The 19,658-nt window shown below is 45.2% G+C and overlaps 1 protein-coding gene across 2 annotated transcripts in view; it reads left to right on the forward strand.

Moving 5' to 3' along the window:
* MIPEP (mitochondrial intermediate peptidase) overlaps positions 1 to 19,658 on the forward strand; it is a 1,848,751-nt gene that overhangs the window by 470,717 nt on the left and 1,358,376 nt on the right. For both annotated transcript variants that reach the window (XM_069639422.1, XM_069639423.1), the window contains exon 7: positions 8,372 to 8,528. In XM_069639422.1, coding sequence (XP_069495523.1) covers positions 8,372 to 8,528 — 157 coding nt within the window. The remainder of the gene's footprint in view (positions 1 to 8,371; positions 8,529 to 19,658) is intronic.

Here is a 19,658-nt window from a genome sequence, read left to right on the forward strand (position 1 = left end):
CAAGGATGCTGAGGAGTGAGTTGAGAGACTGGCCCATTTATTTCTTAATGATAGACACCAAGATGATATTGTCAGAATAGAAAGTAGGTTTGAGGGAGGCAACTGACGTCTGGAGAGAGAGGAGATAATTCCATTCAGAGGCGCAGTGTCTCTGCTTGGGTGAAGGGGTTTAATGCTGTGGGAAGGTGATTAGATGATCTGCCAGAATTGTTGATTCAATCTCGTTTTTCCTGAGTTGCTGGCACCACTGTGTCGGATGAGGGTTTGGTACATTGATTTAATACTCCAAAGAGGGCTTTGTTCAGGTTTGCGGCTGCCACAATGGTGGTGGGAATAGTAAGCGGCTTTGGCCTTGCTAATCAGAATCCTATGGTTGTTGCAGAGAGATTGGAGGCTGGTACGAACTCCAGGGTTATGTTTTGTGCGCCACAGTTTCTCTAGGGCTCTGATTGAGCAGTTGTTGGTGTGCGCAGAGGTGTACCAAGGGGCAGATGGTTTGGTCTTAGCACAGCTGTTTTTTTGGGGGCAAGAGTGTCCACCAGTTTCCTAGTGGAGTTCTCGAATAATTCCAGGAGGACTGAGGCATTCTCTGTGGTGGGGAAGTCTGTGAAGTTTGTTTCAAGCTCATTGACCAGGAAGGTTTTGAATGATCAGCTCTGAGTAAGGGGGGGTAGGGTTTCGCTGAACTTTGTGGGCCTTAGTCGAGTGGGTGATCAACAGTGGATGGCAGCATGGACAGACAAGTCGAGTGGGATAGGGTCTGGACAGCTGATATGGGGGGATGATGTAAAGACTAAGTCAAGGTATTGCCTTTGTTGCGCATGGAGCAGAGCACAATTTGCTTAATGTCCATGGATCCGGTCAGTACAAAATGTGTGATTAGAATGTGGCTGTCGCTATGAAACCTGTGCACATTAAAATCTCAGAGAAAGAGATTATTAGTGTGAGTTGTTTTGGCAGAGGAGATTAAGTTGGAGATGTAGGCAATGAAAGAGTCACTCCTGTAAGGTGGTCTATAGATAAGGTGAGAGGTGATGGATTCCTTGTGAGATAAAGGGAACCGGCAGGCCAATGATTTGTGCAAGCTTATTCTAGAAGACGGCATCACTGTGGATGATAGCCAATCCACCTCCTGCCCTTCTTGTCTGGCCATCATGTTGGAGGAAGTATCGTAGGGGTAGGGGTGATATGGGTGATGTTTGCTAGGCTACCTTACCAGGCTTCCCAGGTCGCTTAGCCATTCGAACCCTAGCAAGGTTGGGGATAGGCTGTGAAGGTAGGAGACACATGGTGATGTCTTTTGTACATTAGTAGTTGTAGTAGCTACTACTTTGTAGGTGAAGTGCAGGGTTGCAGGTCTGGTCCTTGTACCTATCGGGCCCGAACAAGCGCAAACCAGTGAGGTCCAGGTCTTCCATCTTTTGCTGAGGATGCCAGCAATGAGGGCGCCTAAGGAAGACTGGTGAAATAGCTGGTGGGCGGAGCAGCTGAGTGGAAGGGTCTCATAGGCGGTGGGCAGAGCAGCTCCCTGGCAGGACCGGATCACGTGACCAACAGCCTTCTCAATGTCTGCCTTGAGCTGGCCTGGAGTCCTTAGGAGGGCGAAGTGACAGACTGACATTTTGGTAGAGGTCACAGGGTTGGTCCACCTAGAATAGCTCCAAATATGCCATCTCTATTTCTCATCAAATTTCACAACTTCAATACTAAAAAAAATGCCATCAATAATTAGGAACCAGCACCAAATATAATATGGGCGTGTGGGGTTGTACATTCATATCTACCAATCAATCTCCTTGAATACTTTAGCAAGGCAGAAGGGGCTCAGTTGGTGATGGAGACCCTAACGTCGAAGAAAATAGGGTTCAGGTGGACTTTTCCCTTTTGGCCAGAGATTCATGTAAGATGGCAAAGACATTCTATTCCTTTCCAAAGAAGAAGGTAGGAAATTGCTGGGCCACGAAGAAGGGAGTGGTACATCTGGGCCGGAGAGAGAAGCAATGTACACAGCTGGCAATTTGTCCTGAAAGCGTATGAGGGAAGGAAATCGCAGTGGTGCTGGATTTGTGTAGCTACCAACATGACTAGAATATTTATGTGCGCACTAAGCCCCTGCAGACGAGAGGAAGTTCGGGTGGTGGAATGTGGTGGCTACCCCCGCTGCCTAGGCCTGACAATGTCGTTTTAAGACCATCTCTGCAGTATACTAGATCCGGGTGTTGAAGTTGCCGGCATATCCCGGGACCCCAACCCTCACTGACTTGACAGCGCAATGACTACTGAATCTGTCATGGTGCAGTATTACTACAAAAACCTGGAAATATACAGTTGATTTTTGGTGGTCTCCTACACCCAAAGAAACTTCAGTAAGAGTTCCCTACCAGAGCTCTGAGTTGCAGTGTAGCTAGATTTGCATTCAAATGTTAACGGTGTGCGGTATAACTAAACATTACATAACATGCTCAACAAAGGTTACCAAATGGAGACGAATAGAACCTGGGAAGACTGCAGCAGCAATTTAGGTGGAAATCAGTGACTCACAAATGTGCCACTGAAGGGGGCAGGGGAAGGGTAATTCTACTTCACAGCAGGCTAGGGGTAGAGAACTGATGGGTCCTGACTGTGGTTCGGTCATTGCAAGATTTCTGAAGGACTGTAGGCTGCGCAGTGGAGAAGTAATGAGATAGGCAGGGGAAGCAGTTGGACGATGGCAAGATTGACAATGCAACTAAGAAACATAGGGCCTTATTACAGCTTGCAAGTTTTCCGGCGCCTGGCTTGCCGGATTTACCTGGGCATTACAGCCCCGGCGGTCCGGGAAGTCAGGCGCCAGAAAAGGTAAATCCCAATTCCCATTTGAGTACCATGGGACTCAGTGGGAATTGGGAGCATGGAAGCTCTGGCACTGTGTGCAACAGTGCCGGCGCTTCCATGTATGTCTGCGAGTGGGTGCTGTCCCGCCCTCCAGGTCAGGTAGCAACGGTGCCGGTAGGGTTACTTGCACCGTTGAAACCGGACTGGCACACTCGTAATGAGGCCCATAATCTCCATATCAAAGCCACAGTAGCTGGAAGCACTTTAAATACATTTTCTGGAAATTAAATACGAGGCAAGGGTAATAGATGTGTAATAAAAGGATGATGATTTGTGTTTTAAAGTTGATCAGATCTAGAACAGAGATAGAAACAGCAATCATGCAGGCCCAGTCAGGTGAGCCCTCCTTTTGTGATGAAGCATTCCGGCAAATCATGGGATTGGCAGATGGATTTATCAAATTGGGAGGCCCTGATAGTTTCACAGGCATTTTATAAGTTTATGGCTCCTCAGCTGATTTAACATTTGACCACATTTTTTAAACACAGCCGCAAAGTGAGTATAATTTCTAGCACAAGCACGGTGGAGGAATCTGATCTCCTCCATTCTGAAACCTGGCGAGGACAAATCACAGTGATTGTCTTATTGGCAAAAATGAAAAACATTTTGCTATGATTTTGGTGAAAAGGATTGCTAAATATATCCTCCTTCTAATAGACCCTCACCAGACTGGCTTTAGTTTCAAAGAAGCACTTTCAATAATATTGTCAAGATTCCTTATATAATTAACAAACACCATAAAGCTAAGGTTGAGACTGCCTTCTTCACATTAGGTGTTGAGAAAGCATAGACCGAGTTAACTGGAGATACATGACAAAGGCGCTAAAACAGTTTGGATTTGGGCCAAAAATGTGTACAATGATACTAGCTAATTATCACAAATCTGGACTATGGGAAGAGTTAACAGGACTCTTTCAGACTTCTTTCCGTTTTGAAGAGGGAGAAAGGATGTGGGTCTTCTTTCACCCCTGCTGTTTGCCGTAGTAAAATAACCGCTTGCATTTATTGGGGAAAAAAGCCACATCGGGGGTGTCTCTTGGGCCAAAGAGGAACACAGCATCCGCCTTTTTGCAGATGACATTTTATTGCTTATTAATTTCAAAATATCTATCACAGAAATAACACCAAGGATTTTAAGGTTCTCTGAATTTAGGGGTGACCCTTTCAAATCTGAAATGTTTTAACTTAAACATCTCAAAGCACAGTGAGACTTTTGACAGATCAGTTTATGTTTCCTTTATACATATTAATGTATAAATATTTAGGTGTATATCTTACCAGTCAATATAGCAGGATTGAAGGGGCCAATTTACCCTCGCTTTTTACTGCAGTACAATTGGATCTATCAAAATGGAAGGGATGGGCACTTGCCTGGATGGAAAGAATCTCCACTGTCAAAATTAATTTACGCCAATTCTTATCTGTTCTAGGCATTGCCAATACTAGTTTCTAAAACAAATTTAAAAGGAAATTTAAGTTTTATTACAAATTTATATGGAGAGGGAACAATCCCAGGATTAAGAAGAAAAACTCTGTACAGACCGAAAGAAGGAGTGGTGCCTGTGATTTCATATTGATTCCTCTCGGGCCACCCAGAAAATGACATTTGCTAAATTGATGAAGATGGAAAATGGGGAAAAAGTGGTTGTTGATGGAGCAATCAGTGGCTGCACATCCAATCAAGATCCTTATACAGTAATCAGATTACCAAATGTACACTTGATATTTGGGATGATATGGGCAGAATAGTAACTTCACGCCTATCTTTCAGTATCACACATTCACTGCAAGCTTGGAATGCAAACATTTGCTGATTGGATCAAGGGAGTATATACTAAATTGTGTGAATTATTCAAGAGAGGGAGGATTAAATGTTTGTTAGATTGCTAGTCTACTGTGGTCTATCGAAAAGGTCAGATTTCATTATTGGCAAGTTTGTCATTGAGCACTAAAGCCCCCCACCACAGTCAAATGTAGAGGGAGGAGGGGGGGTAGTAAACCCCCTAACCCTGCAAAACTGCCAAAAATCCTTCAGATGACCACATTCTCTGAATGATTGTTGTCATCTCATATGTAAGGAAACTCTGAAGTTAAAGGTACGTCTCATGTAAAAAGGAATGCTACAGGGATTTAAACAAGTTTCTGGATGATACATTTTGGGAACAAATATGGAGAAATACAGCCAAGATCTCGAAGAGTGTACAGATTCCTGAGCTTTAATATAAATGAATACATTAATGGCACTGCACACAAGATAGCTGCACAAATTCTACCCGAGCACCTTGTTACTATGATGGAGGGATTGTGGGAATGCTAGGACTTTAATACGGATTTGTCCGCATCTAGGCAACTTTGGGTTAGAAGTTAGATCATCTATCAAAATTATTGGTGGATGTCCAATTCCTGGACCTCCTGAATGTTTGGTATTGGGAAATACGGACACAGAGGATAAAGTAGTACATGGTGATGACCGGACCCAAACAGGTGACTTGCTTGTGGTGCATTGTGTCACTTTGGTGGGGTGGGTATTCATTCAAGGGCTCTATAGCTAAGCAGCTGCTGATCTGCTTTGACAATGGAAAGAACACATTTGTTGTGGCTGTTTCTATAGCTACCTACAGGTCTTTTATGAATCTTAACTGACCCAAATGTTGAGAACACTGAATTGGTTTCATGTTGAATACTGAATGTGCCTAAGTTGTCATATAGAGAAATATCTCCTGTTGCCATTTTTGATGCATGTTAAGATTTCAGAATTTAAGGCGGATGGCAAAGGGTTAAGCAGTTTCTGTAAAAAAATACAGTTTCATTTATTATGATTTGGCTATACATGCTATTTGGACTAACATATTTGAATTAAAGTATGAACATTGGTAGAGTCTCTCTCAGGGGTTATTCACCCAAGAACAGGTCAATGGGCTGTGTTCGTGCTGGTAGAGAGTTTCCCAGATCCCCCTGTTTTAATTATACTAATGGGTGTGTGAAATAATTCTGTGAAATATGTAATTATTCTGTACGATTTTAAAAAAAAATGTTTTATTAAGGCTGAATTTGTTACTGTTATGAATCATAAATGTAGATTATGTTCAATTCATGTTGAATCTGCCACCCATATTGTTATCATGTTTGGTATTAAGCAACTTAAGTGAAAACTGTCTAAACATAACTGATTACATTTCTGTTTTAATAGGAGTGATCATTCAATGTGTTAAACTATTTTGATTTGTCATTACGTCTTACTTTAATAGTTTTGATACATTTGCTGCAATTTGTGTATACATGTTATGAAGATGTGCCGGGAAAATGACTTGTCTAGATTTATAAATCTGTGATTATTTTAATTAAACACATAATGCATTTCAGGGTCTGTTGGACTTGACCAGCATGGTTTTGTTAAGGGGCATTCTTACTTATGCTTTAGTGCAAAAGAAATTTGAATTTGTTTAAAATGATGGTTTGATTTCTTAATACAAGAAGTAATTGTAAAAGATAAGTGCATTACACATTTCTTTTCTTTAGTGGCATTTCAAGGAATACATGGAAAACATTGAGATGCTAGAGTTCAGGCCCATGTACACAGCCAAAGTGCAGGTTTTTTTTTAACACAGTAGGACCACTATAGATCCTAAGCCTACAGCTCCCTCTAGCAGTGACAACAGGTGAAGCTGTGATATGATATGATATTTTAGTATATCGTGCCCATACACCAGTGTTTCAGAGCGCAAAGAGGCAGAGGGGGTATCAAGGGAGGACAAAACAACAATCTTCTTACTAGGCCCAGTGACATTAAGAGCGTGCAAGTTCAGGGGTAGGGCAGGAGTGAAAAGTGTGAACACGTGATAGAACAACAACAGTGCGGCCAGCTAGTGGTAAGTGCGAGAATAAGGTGCAGACAACGGGTGTCTAAGTGCTGGAAGGGCACTGTAGAGTAGCAGATACAGACCCAAGTGCAAGGGTTGCCAAGAGTCAGTGCAGGTGTGTGGCTGGGAGGGCAGGGAACTAGACATGAAATCAGAGGGTATCCAGGTGCCAAAGCAGACAGATTAGCAGGTGAGAGGAAGAGCAAAGGCAGAAGCAAAGAGGAAGGTCTTGAGGTGCTTCCGGCACCGAAGATGGTTCTCCTCAAGTATCAGTGAGGCAGGGAGGCTGTTGCTGAGGGAGGCCCCAGCCAAGGAACGGGATCTACCCCCAACTCGTTGCTTGGAGAAGCGACTGACCCTGAGGGAGTTTGAGGTGGAGGAGTGATGAGCTCGAGTAGGAAGGTATTTGCAGAGGGAGAGTTGAAGGTATTGTGGACCCAGGCCCCAGAAAGCCTCGTGGACAATGCAAAGGGTCTTGAATTTAATCCTTGCAGCCACTGGGAGCCAATGAAGAGATTTACCGGAATTCATCTTCACCTTCCCATGTTTTCATCACGGTGGGATTGGCTTGTGGTCTGGGTTTGTCACAAGCACAACTTCTACAGAGAAATTAGAAGATCAGGTATGTGCAAAAAGAAAAGAACGGTGCATCCGTGACAGCAACAGCTTCCTCTAGCAAAGCATTCGGTGCATTCGGGCAGCCTCTACTGAGGATGATGGCATCAGAAAAACATACATCTAGCCTCTTATTATATAGTAACATTGTATAGTAGCTAAAAAATGTGAGTTTGCAAAAAAGTCAACCACATTTTCACCACTTTTCAGTGGCGAAAATTTGTGTCTTCTACCAAGATTTTTTTCTTGCACTAGACACATGATTGTAAACATTAAAGAACAAAGGCCACCTTATAGATATGACCTTTGGTAAAAGTGAGGGCATAATGGCATTCTCTCTTGATGATGCTGATTTTGTCCTTGCTTTAGCCTATTTCGGATACTATTGATAATTTGCAGTGTTTCTTGGTTTTGAATTTATTCCTGACCAAATTAACATTTGACAACATCTCAAAGGATTTATTGTAGATGGGTTCCTGGTTTGAGCCTCTGTTTAAGAAGTGCCTCAATAAGCTACCCTTTATTTATTGAGGTCAAGTCTAGGAATGGTCAGGATCTGCATGAAATGTCTGTTAAATACATTCTATATTTCTGAGCGAGGGACACCTTTATCAGACTGGGGTCATCCTGACACTACTAAACTGAATTCCGTGTCTGTAGTGATAGACTTTCTAAGTTTTACAGATGACAGGCTGAAAAACTGTTTCGTTTACATAAATTACTAACTTCTGAAAATGAAAAGTGACAAATACAAAGGTTTAACAAACTTCCCAAATTGTATCTACTATATAAGAAGCTGTTATTTTACAAAACAATCTTTATATTTTGAGATTTTGTTATACCACTGTTTACATCATTTTCCCATTGACCTATGCCTTTCCCACAAGGGTATCATGTGAACTGCTTAGAGCATTTCATTTCTATAGTTGTATGTACATCTTTCTCTTTGTCATTGAGGAAATCTGAAATAAAATGTATAACTGTGAGTAAAATGTACTATTGCTTTTTTTTTATGGAACTAGGTGCGAGAAGCAGCCTACAAGATTTTTCTTTACCCAAATGCCAACCAGATGAAATGTTTGGAGGATTTGCTTACGAGCCGATATCATCTTGCGCAATTGGTTGGCTATCCTACATTTGGGCACAGGGCCTTACAAGGAACAATGGCTAAAACCCCAGGTAAAAGTAACACGACGAAGCCCAACTAGAACTTTAAAATGTGAGACTTTTTTGTTGGTGACAAATGATTTGAAAATATGTACATAGTAAATTGTTGGCTTTTTCTAGGATGCTTTTTGTGCTAAGATGCTTGCTTGTCCTCTTAAAGAGACATCTTCCTCCAGCCTGTTCAGTTATTTGTGATGCTAATCAGACTCCATTATTTGGAACAAATAGCAGTGTAGGTTTATAACACTGCATAGTGGCATGCATCTTTAACCAGAAAAAAGAAACCATACCGTTCGATGGATGTATACACAGTTGTACTGTGAACCGACCATCACTGCCTTTTAATACAACAATTGCATTACATAAGTGTTTTGTTTACATTCATAGGTTCCCAGCTAGTTTTTTATTTTTCTGATCGTGCCTTTGTATTTTTCTGCATACCTCTTCCCCCGACCTGTGAATCGTAGGGGTTGTTTTGAGAGGAGAGAGGTTGTGCAAGAGATCAATCTTTTCAGACCCTTCATAACTTTTTGGGACTTTCTTCTGTGTCTCAACAGTGGGAATCATTGGTTTAAACATTCAATGATCTTTCCAACCTCCTAAAATGTCTTAGCTAGTTTTCCACTGATTCAGAACGTCTTCCTTGTATGACGGAACCTTTTCGATCCCCATAAAAGTAAAGGTAATTGATTTTATCTTGATCAATTAAAAAACATTTAAAAAAGTTTTTTGGAGTGACCAGCGGTCACTGCAGGTGCTTTATCTTGGGATTAATCTATTCGATCTGCCTGGTTCAACAGTTTCTCCTTACTGCAACCAATAACCTAAAAATGCTGATTATGATGATACTGTGATGAATCATGTGAGGCTAGGGAGGTGAGCCCACTCTGCAAGACCCTCCCTAGGGGTTGAGGCAAGTGGGACCTCACAAAGAGTTCTCCCCCTTTGGGGACAAGGACTCTCGTTCCTGTGAGGAACTCCCTAAGTCAAATATCATAGCTGCATCTATGGATTGGTCCCATCTATGGGATGGTCTTCAATGAAGAATGGTGTGGCAACTTTTATCTTTTGCTGAAGGCAATGTAAAAACACACGTGGAGGAAAAAAGGATAATGTCTCTTTAATCAGAGACCTGTATTTAACTGCAACGAGTCAGAGCAGAAGGAGAGAAGGAGTCTTATGATCAGGGTAAGCCCTCTGACCTCATCATGCCTTGTGGGGGTGGACTCGGGGCAAATTGCGGTGCCGTGACTTTTGAAGAGTCAGAGACACCAGAGGCCCTTTGTGTACAACCGCAAGGAAAGCGGTACAAACAGGAAGAAGAAGAAGAAGTACCTGCTAGTGGTGCGACCGCGCATTAGAGTGGTGGGCAGGATGCCCAAAGAACAGTGTAGAGACTACTATGACGGGAAGCCAGAACTCCCGATCGCAAGTGTCTGTGAATGGCAGACACCCGATGAAGAATCGAGAACGTTGATCCGAGGAGTAAAGAGCAGTACCCGAGCAAGAGCCGAGCATTGTGACCTTCCCCCATATAAAGAAAGGTACCGGCAGAATTGGGAATGGTGGGAGGCCGCCAGGGAATCATTGTGTGGAAGGGATCACATCCCAGAACTATAAAAAGCAGAGAAAGCAAATAACAAACAACCTTTAAGGGGCAGACCCGGGTCACTTGGAGAGGGAAACTCGTCCCAGTCTTGAGGACGAAAAAGCATTGACAAAACTAGTTAATAAGGGATTTCAGCAATGTATAAACGAGTTTTCAACAAACCAGGCAGAGAGCAAACGGAGACTGGAAACCAAAACCCTGGGAGGAAGGGCAATCACCCTAGATCTTCAAAGCTGAAGCCTGGAGAAAGTACAAACCCTGAAAATGAGATAAAGCTCACAAGGAAATAAGGTAAAAGGACAGACAGCCTCTGAGAGAGAATCCTTGGCAAGAGGCCAGAAAGGGAATCGAGGCAACCATAATTTAAGAAATCTCAAGCAAATAGATTGTGAAGAACATATGTGACGACAAGAGTGTAAGGAGCTATTGGAAGGAAAAGTACTCAAAAGATGGGATAGAAAGCACAAAAACCTAAGATTGGTTTTGAAGTGCTACAAGTGTTAAAGACTATCAAAGGAGTGTACACTACATACTGTATGTGCCAAAAGTACATGTATATAAAAAGACTATCTAAAGAGAAGGGAAGACCAGGAGAAGAAGAGACATTCTCTTGGCCTATTTACTTTTGTTATATTTGGGGATAGGCTCAGGTAGAGTTAGTTTGGACACAGGACATATTTACTTTGGACCTCCTGACATCTAACGAGCACCTCTACTTTCTTTAGGTAGGTAGCATGTTCCCTTTACCTATAGGGAGAGATGGCATTATTCATATAATTTCTATTAAAAACAGTACAAAATGTCCTGAACGTGTCCGACTCCTCCTTCTGACCCACCACAATACCTGCAATACGTAGTCTGAACACGAGTGTAGGTGGTGACATTGCACAAAAAATGTTGGGTTTTGCACAGTTGCTAGTCGATTTTTATTTTTACCGCTATCTGCTGGTTCTCAGACCTACAAGTGAAATGCTCACAATTGCCTGGAGTGGGGCCTCCATTATGGTAGCATGCAGTAAATCATTACTTAGTGGGGAATGTATCCTAAACAGTTGTAGTGCTAAGCGCCATATGTTCAGTTTTCAACGAGGGACTGCTGAGGGACTTTCTGACGGGCCATTGAGATTGCCTTGTATTGTCTTCCAGCATGGCATTTTGTCGTAGCACAGCTAGTTTCTAACTGGATCAGATTCATTGACTGATCTCTCAGACAGGAATTTGGCGTCAGAAAATATCATTAATGGAAAAGAAGAGTCATGGCCATGAAACGTAAGTGAAGGGTTGCAGAACGGCAGCAGAACGGAAGTGTCAAACCTCGGGCTCATCCTCAGACAAACTCCCCTGCCGCCTGATCCAAAGGCAATACAGACACTCCATCCGTGCCAAGAAAAGAGCCCACATTCAGGCACGGGTTTCTGGTTCATCCAATAACATGGCTGAACTTTTCAAGATCTGCAGGGAACCAGCCAATCCCTCCTCAGTCTCCTCCTCCCTGTCTCCCTCCCAGGCCCTCTGCAATGCACTGGCCTCACACTTTGCCTCAAAAACCCAGAGCATCCTTACCCCACTTGCTACTCTCCCTCATAACCTGTACCACACCCTCTCACCTCCACCCCTTTGCTCCTCTGTCCTCATTCACCTATGTCACACCTGAAGAAGTTACCGGAGTTGTCTGCTCCATGAAGGCCTCTTTTAAGCATGTTTCCCCCTTCTCATCCAGGACCATCAAGGATAACATTGGCTCTCTTGCCCCTGCTCTCGCTGATTTCTGCAATCACTCTTTTGTCACAGGATCTTCCCCTCCTCCCTTAAACTCTCCCTTGTGCACCCACTCCTGAATAAAACCTTCATCAGATCCTACCTGCCCTGCCAACTACTGCCCTACTTCCATCACCCCCTTCCTGGGGAAACTGCTGGAGAAGTTGTATTTGCCCCAACTCAATTCACACACTGAAGTAGGTGATCTCCACTACCATCAATATGGATTCCGAGCATCCATAGGCACGGAAACTGCTCTTCTGAACACCCGTGAAGAACTGCTGGCATCTCTGGACTCCAATTCCCCAGCTGTCCTTATCCTTCTCGTTCTCTCCTTTGTCTTTGACACAGTCAACCATTCCATCCTCATACAAAGGCTTACGATACACTTGGTGTCTTGGAACGGGCACTGGACTGGCTGACATCCTTCCTTACTGACTGCTCTTCCCAAGTCATCTGGAGCACTTTCTCCTCTCCTACTTCCCTCTCCACCTGTGTTGTCCCCCAGGGTTCTATCCCCCCCAGCTCTTCAACATCTACCTAGCTCTGCTTGAATGCCTCATCTCCTCCTTCTCTTCCAACTTCCAGTGGTACACAGATGACACACAGCTCTTTTTTAAACTCCTTGCTGACCCTCTTGCACCCTCCATCATCCCTGACTGCCTATCTGCCATTCGGTCCTGGTGCACTGCCTCAATGCCTGTAAAACTGAGATCCTTCCCATCTGGACCCCTGCTCCCTCCTTCTTCCCTTCACTCTGGCCTTCCTCTTTGGGCTCTCCCCCTGCACCCTCTTCTGAAGCCAGAAACCTTGGAGTCCTCTTCGACTCCTCTCTCCCTACTCCCACACACTCAGGACATTGCCAAGAAGTCCCACTTTCAGCTCTTCCCTCTCAAAGGAATTCTCCCTTTTCTCACTTTGCCCCAGAGACTCCATGTGACCCAAGCCCTGGTTCTCTCTAGGCTTGACTATTGCAATAGCCTCCTCCTGAATGTACCATCTTCCACACTCCGACCCCCTCCAGCTAATTTAGAATAGGGCAGCAAGGCTTATCCTTGGCCTTAAACCCAGGGACCACATCTCTCCTGCACAAAAAAGTCTTCACTGGCTCACGGTTGCTGCACAGATTAAATTGAAATCCCTCTGTATCGGCCACAATGCAGTCTGGGCCTGGGGACCACACTATCTTCAACTTTATCTCACTAAATACACCCCCTCTAGACCACTACGCTCCTCTGGCTCTAACTCTGTGTGTACAGCGTTTTGCTAAACAGAGGGCAGGTGTTCGTTCGCTTTGCTCAGCTGGCTCCCTCCTATGCAACAGCCTCCCCCTCCCTCTGCACCTTGAGCAGGATCTTCTTAAATTCCGGTAGCTCCTTATGACACTCCTCTTTACCTCCTCCTTCCCTTTTTCTCTCTCCTGATAATCCCACAGTTGCTGCAATTGGTGTCCTGGGCCCTTATGCATCCTTGGGGCCCTGACCTCCCGCACCCAATCGCCCCAGCTCCTGTCTATCTGTATTTGCACTTACACCCTCTGCCCTGGTGGCTCGCACTTACACCCCTCCCGGCTCCAGGCTATGTAGCACTCAACATTCCTAGCACGTCATCTCTGGCTCACCCATGAGCTCAGACTCCACAGCACTAACCCCCTGCCTTCTTTCTTGCTGCACTTGCACGTTCTGAATACTCACAAGATATAGTAGGTTCCTTCTCCTTTCCTCTTCTCACCACTGCTCTTATATTGTGTTTTTAATGCACTTTAATGTATTTCCCACTCCTGCTCCCTCCCTTGCCCTCTGGCTGCTTTGAAACAGTATTTTCTTATTGTATAAGCGCCTAATAAGCAAACAATAAATAAATAAAAGCTATTTGTTGGATGTTGGGGTGCATTTAAAGCAGAAAGATCCTTTTGAAAAATTCAACCTATTGGTCTAATATGTGCACCAGTGCTCTGTTATTTATTCTATTTATTGGATATTTGTAAGGGCCTATAAAACAGATGGTGTTTTAAGGTGTCACAAGGCAAAAATAGGGGGTGGGGGGACAAGGGAGAAAGATAACCATAACGGTCATACTAGGCCTTGTGACATTTGTATCATGCAAGTGCAGTAACAAGAAGTGTGGGGGAGGGTGAGAGAAGTGCTGGTCTGCGCGAAATGCAAAGTGCTAGGGTGGGAAGGGAAGTGAAGGGTAAAGCAGAGAGTGTGCAAGTGAAAGGTGGAAGGGAAGTGGTGGAGGAGGAGGAGGGGGCTCATGGGGGCTATGCAAGTGCTAAGGGGAGGACAGGAGGGCAAGTGCCAGAGCATTGCATGGGGTGCAGGGGGTGAGGGTCCACATGCTAAGTGCGAGGAGGGGGGGGGACTGGGCAGGGGGCCCGGCGCCCTGTAAACCTCAGAGGGAACCATGCAGCCATTCATTGTGGCAGACAGGTGTGTTAGAAGGTGTTGGGGAGAGGGAAGGAAGAAGAACAAAAGGGGGTCTTGACGAGCTTCCGAAACTTAAGGCGATCCGGCTCAAGTCTGAGAGGGGCAGGTAGACCATTCCAGGGGGAACCTTCTGCTGAGGACAGAGATCTACCCCTACTCTCTGCTCATAGAAGCGTCTGATCTGCAGAGAGTTGGAGATAGAAAACCGAAGGGCGTTAGCAGGGAGGTATTTAGGGAGAGCGAAAGTTGGATGTAGCGGGGTACAGTGGTTACTATCAACATTGGGGATTGTGGACAATTGGAGAATGGGCTGTTTTTCTCTGACCTAAGTCTTTAAGGCTGACTCCTTCCCAGTCTTGCTGAACTTTCCCAGTCTTGCTGAACTAACATTGTTTTTAATCTTTAGCATTTTATACAAAAATAAGAGTTTATCGGTGCATAGACATATTCTAACATAGTAAACAGTACAATAAAGTGTCACATTCATTTAGCAAGATACTCCTTTTAATTACCCTGTACCATTGAATCATTTTCACTACTATCTAATTATCCAAGCTTTTTTTCCCACTAAATGATCTTGAAACTCTAAATGTACTTGGGGAAGCAATAAGGGTGAGCTAACGTTCTAAACATGTCAATCTTATGATGTCTGGTGGAATAGGGTTAATCCATTTCATAGCCATTTGTATTTAGCCAACATTGGTACAAGACTGGAAAACAATGTTGCGCGAGTGCCAGTCCTGTCTATAGCATTAAGTGTCTTCAGCAGGTCTTTCTGTATATTTGAACCACTAATATAGGTTTCTCCTAGGATCTTATCCCACAACATGGTTCTATCACAGAAAGTTGCCACAGAATCTGTACCATTGTGGCTCACCCATGCCTACATTTTTTGCAACTAGGATAAAAATCCATATGTATGGATTGCATTTTCACAAGTGTTCTATATGTCCATTATGTTTAGTGCCAAATCAGCTTTTCATTTTATTTTGGCAGTAATGGGTTCCTTGCTCTTTGTATTTTGCAATTTTTCCATATGCAACTGTAATGAAATGTCTCCAAGCAGCAGCTGTTGAAATATATTTTTTAAAATGGTTTTATTGATTTTACATCAAACACACAATTTACACTCCCGACATTTACAATTACATGTGTATCACAGTTTACATTACATGTTTCTCTCCGCAATGTCTTACCCCACTCCAGCCCCTTTAAACTCGAGCACTTCCCCTCATACCTCTGGCTTTTTTTTACCCAGGATCAGTCTTCCTCCTGGTTCTCAGGCAGGTCCTCATCACTGGGGACACCTTGGGTGCACCCATGTAGCGAGGCTATCATTTGTCTCCATTCCGTCAGCGGTCCCACTTCTTCCCCTTCCCCCTTACTGGCCGCCTCATAACATGCCATTGTCTCCGCATCTGCCCACTTAAGGAGGTCCTCCCACCACCTCTCCACTCTAGGTCTGTGAGCGGCTTTCCGGCTCATGGCGATTCTCCTCTTGCCCATGATGTATGCTAGGTCTTTAAGTTTACATACATGTTTTAAGTTGTGTGGCCTGGTGAATCCCCCCAGCATACATGCCCACATGGATTCAACGTCTAATGTAATCCCCTTCTCGGACAGCTTGAGTCTGATTTCTCCCCAAAACTTCACGATCTCTGGGCATGCCCAGAACATGTGGATCATCCCAGCTTTCTCCTGTCCATACTTAGGGCATTTTTGTGCCTCTGCGTTTCCAAATTCCGCTATCATTTGGGGGGTCATGTACGCTCTGTGGGTGACATACAGTTGAATTTGTTGTAATCTGGCATTTCTTAACACCTTTTTGTGGTACCTTCTGAGCCCTCTCCCATTGCTCGTCTTGCATGGCTTCTCCTGCCTCCTCCTCCCAATCCCGCCTTAATTCGAGCAGCTCTTTTCCCACTCTCGACATAGCTAGTTCATATATCCTAGATATCTCGTGCCTCCCCCCTCTGAAATGTCATACATCGTTTCGATCGCAGTATCCGGCTGCTCCGCCAGCGCTATTTCGGACCATGTTTCCTTCACTCTTTTGACTATTCAACGATATGTAATATGCTGTCCTAGCTGTACCCCGGTTCCATCTACTAATGTTTGGAAATCCATGGCCTCCCCTCTCCTGCCAGATGTCCCCCAGGGTTGCTAGGCCCACTGGCTCCCAGTATTTCCGGATCGTTTTCCTTAGTTGGTCATCTGCACCGCATAGCGTTACAAGTGGCGCCTGCGGGGAGCATGGGGCCAGGCCTCCCATGGACCGGCACGCCTTGTGCCAGACCTCCCAGCCCAGCGACAATAATCTTGATCTCCCCCGCATCTCTGGTTTAGGTAACCATATTAGTTACCGTAAGAAGTATGGGGCACTCTCTTCCTTCAGCAACCTGGACTCTGCCGTCTCGTCCTCTGCCACCAACCTGGCTACATATTGTAGCTGCGCCGCCAGGTGGTATATCTTGAAATTTGTTAAATGAATCCCCCCTCTGTCATATGCGTTCTGTAGCTTCCGTAGGGCCACCCTGTTTCTTGAGTTGTGCCATAGGAAGCCCCTGCACAGGCTGTGCAGTTTAGTGAAGAAGCGCCTGGGCACCATGTATGGGATGTTTGTGAAAAAATGCAGTAGCCTAGGCAGGACCACCATGTTCAGCAGGGCCGCCCTCCCTACTATAGCCAGGGGTAGTTTGGCCCAAAATTCCATGCTATTTTTAACACATTCCACAGCTTTCTCTGTGTTGTGTTTGTGTTCAGCCGCCCTGTGTGATAAAGGTTTATCCCATATATCTAAACGTTTCGGTCTGCCATGCAATCTGCAGAGTGGGCAGGTTTGTCTGTGGAATGCCTCTGTATCTGCCCAAGGGGAACATGGTTGATTTATTGGAGTTGACCATTATCCCAGAGAAGGCCGCATAGCGTTCCATCACTTCTAAGATGTATTGCAGGTTCTCCTCTGGATAGCGCAGATATATAAGCATGTCATCTGCGTATAACAAAATTAGGTGCAGTCCCCCTTTGGTGCGCACCCCAAGCTCCTTGTACTGTTGTCTGAGGTAGATGGCCAGTGGCTTGAGTGCTAATATATACACCATTGGTGACCATGGACAGCCCTGCCTCGTACCTCTGCTTAATTGCCAACTCTCCGATATGATCTTCCCCGTTCTCACCCTGGCTGTGGGCGAGCTATAAAACATTTTCACCCACCGCAAGTACCCAGGTCCCATCCCGAATCCCTTTAGAGTCGCCATCAGCCATGGCCACCGGACCGAGTCAAATGCCTTGACTGCATCCAGTGAGACTACTGCTATTTCGTCTGGGTCACCCTACGACTGCTCTATCATATGATGGAGCCTCCTATGGTTGTCGGATATGCTCCTACCCTAAACATATCGTGTTTGGTCTGGGTGTATTAGTTTATTTATCATTGGCTTAAGTCTATTTGCGAGTACTGTCGTAAGGATCTTACTGTCTTGGTTCAGCATGGACAGTGGTCTGTACAACCCGCAGTCCACGCTGGGCTTGCCTGGCTTAAGGAGGGGTATGATCATCGCCTCTCTCAGGGATTCCGGCAGTCTTCCAATCTGATATGCCTCGTTCAACATGGCCAGGAACGGGGGAAGGATCTCTTGTCTGTATGTTTTATAAAACTTGCTGGGGAGCCCGTCCATGCCGGGGGCTTTGCACGTAGGTAGGTGCGTCACCACTGCCTCTAATTCCTCCAGCGTAACTGAGGCTTCCAAGATCTCACTATCCTCTGTGCTTAGTTGGGGCAATCGTATGTCTTCCAGGACCTCTTGAGTTTCACTTTCCATGTCCTCCCCCACGTCTGCATAGAGGTATTTGTAAAATTCGAGGAATCTCTCGGTCACCGTTTCCTGGGTATTGCAGAGCTGTCCCTCCTCCCCTACTATCTCCCTGATCATAGGCCTTTGTTCCTCTTTTTTATATAGCCACGCTAGCAGCCTCCCTGGTTTGCCCCCACCAGCATGTTGCTGTTCGATCTATTGCTTGTAATTCAGGTTACTGAACCTGTCCCATAGCTCTCCGACCTCCAATTGCAGCTGGCTTGCCCCTTCCGCTTGTTCTAGCGAGGTCCCCTCTTTCTCCATTATTATTTCCAATCTCTTTTCAATATCTCTCCCGCTCTATGTCTCTCTGGAGCGCGTTAGATTTGGATATGGCCGCCCCCCTGATTACCACCTTGAAGGCCTCCCAGAGGGTCCCTTCCGATTCCACGCTCCCTGTGTTAAGTTCAAAATAGCTAATTATCTCCTCCCGAAGGTCCTCTCGGAATGAAGTGTCTCTTAGGGCCTCAGCTCTGAGTCTCCATGTGGGAACTCTGGCTCTTGGGGGTTGGTGCCTCCACTCCAGGACCATGTGCGAATGGTCCGACAGTATCCTAGCTTTGTATTCTGAGCCCACCTCCTCCCTAGTTATATAGGGGGTGGTGTACATATAATCCAACCTTGTGTATAGTTTATGTGGGGCCGCGTAGTGGGAATAGTGTCTTGCTGTCGGGTGCTGCTGCCTCCATGTATCTTCGAGCCCAAAGTCCCTTAGGATGGCCTGTAGTGCTTTCGCTGCGGGTGTGGGTTTATCAATTTTCGTGTCAGATCTATCTAATTTAGGGTCTAACGTGCAGTTAAAATCCCCCCACCCCCCATGATCATCTTGTTCGTGAGGGGGCTAATCTTCCTGTATAGCGTTTTGTAGTAAGTCACAGTATCTTGTTTGGGGGCGTATGTATTTATGATGCTGATTTCCCTGTTTTCCAAGAGCCCCCGAAGCGCCACCATCCTCCCATCTGGCTCCACTACTGTCTGTAGTATCTGAAGAGGCACCTGAGTTGCAACCCATATAATCACCCCCCTAGCATATGCTGAGTAAGTGGCACCCACGGTAGTGCCCTTCCATTTTTTTTTTTTTAATTACCTCCTGTTTCTCCTTCGTAAGGTGAGTCTCTTGCAACAGGGCAATGTCTATTTTTTACCTCCTCAAGTACATTATCACTTTATTTCTTTTTAGATAGGTATTGAGCCCTCTGACGTTCAAGGTTATCATTCGAAGGTCACCCATACCCTTTTTGGTCTCTCCTCATCTCCCCCCCCCTCCAGTGTTCCCAGCCCGAGAATGCTCATCCTGGATTACGCGTGCGGTTACATGCTCGTTCTCTAACCACTACCACTACAAATTCCCCAACACCTACCCCTCCCAACCCCAACAATGGCCCAGATCCTTCCCTGGATCTCAGGCTATCCCACATTTGGTCCCGTCCAGCTACACCGGTACCGGGCACCCAGCAGGAGGTTACCACACTACTGGTAACCGAACTAACCT

This window comes from Ambystoma mexicanum, chromosome 7q (assembly GCF_040938575.1).
Source record: "Ambystoma mexicanum isolate Mex_15411 chromosome 7q, UKY_AmexF1_1, whole genome shotgun sequence".
Taxonomy (NCBI): domain Eukaryota; kingdom Metazoa; phylum Chordata; class Amphibia; order Caudata; family Ambystomatidae; genus Ambystoma; species Ambystoma mexicanum.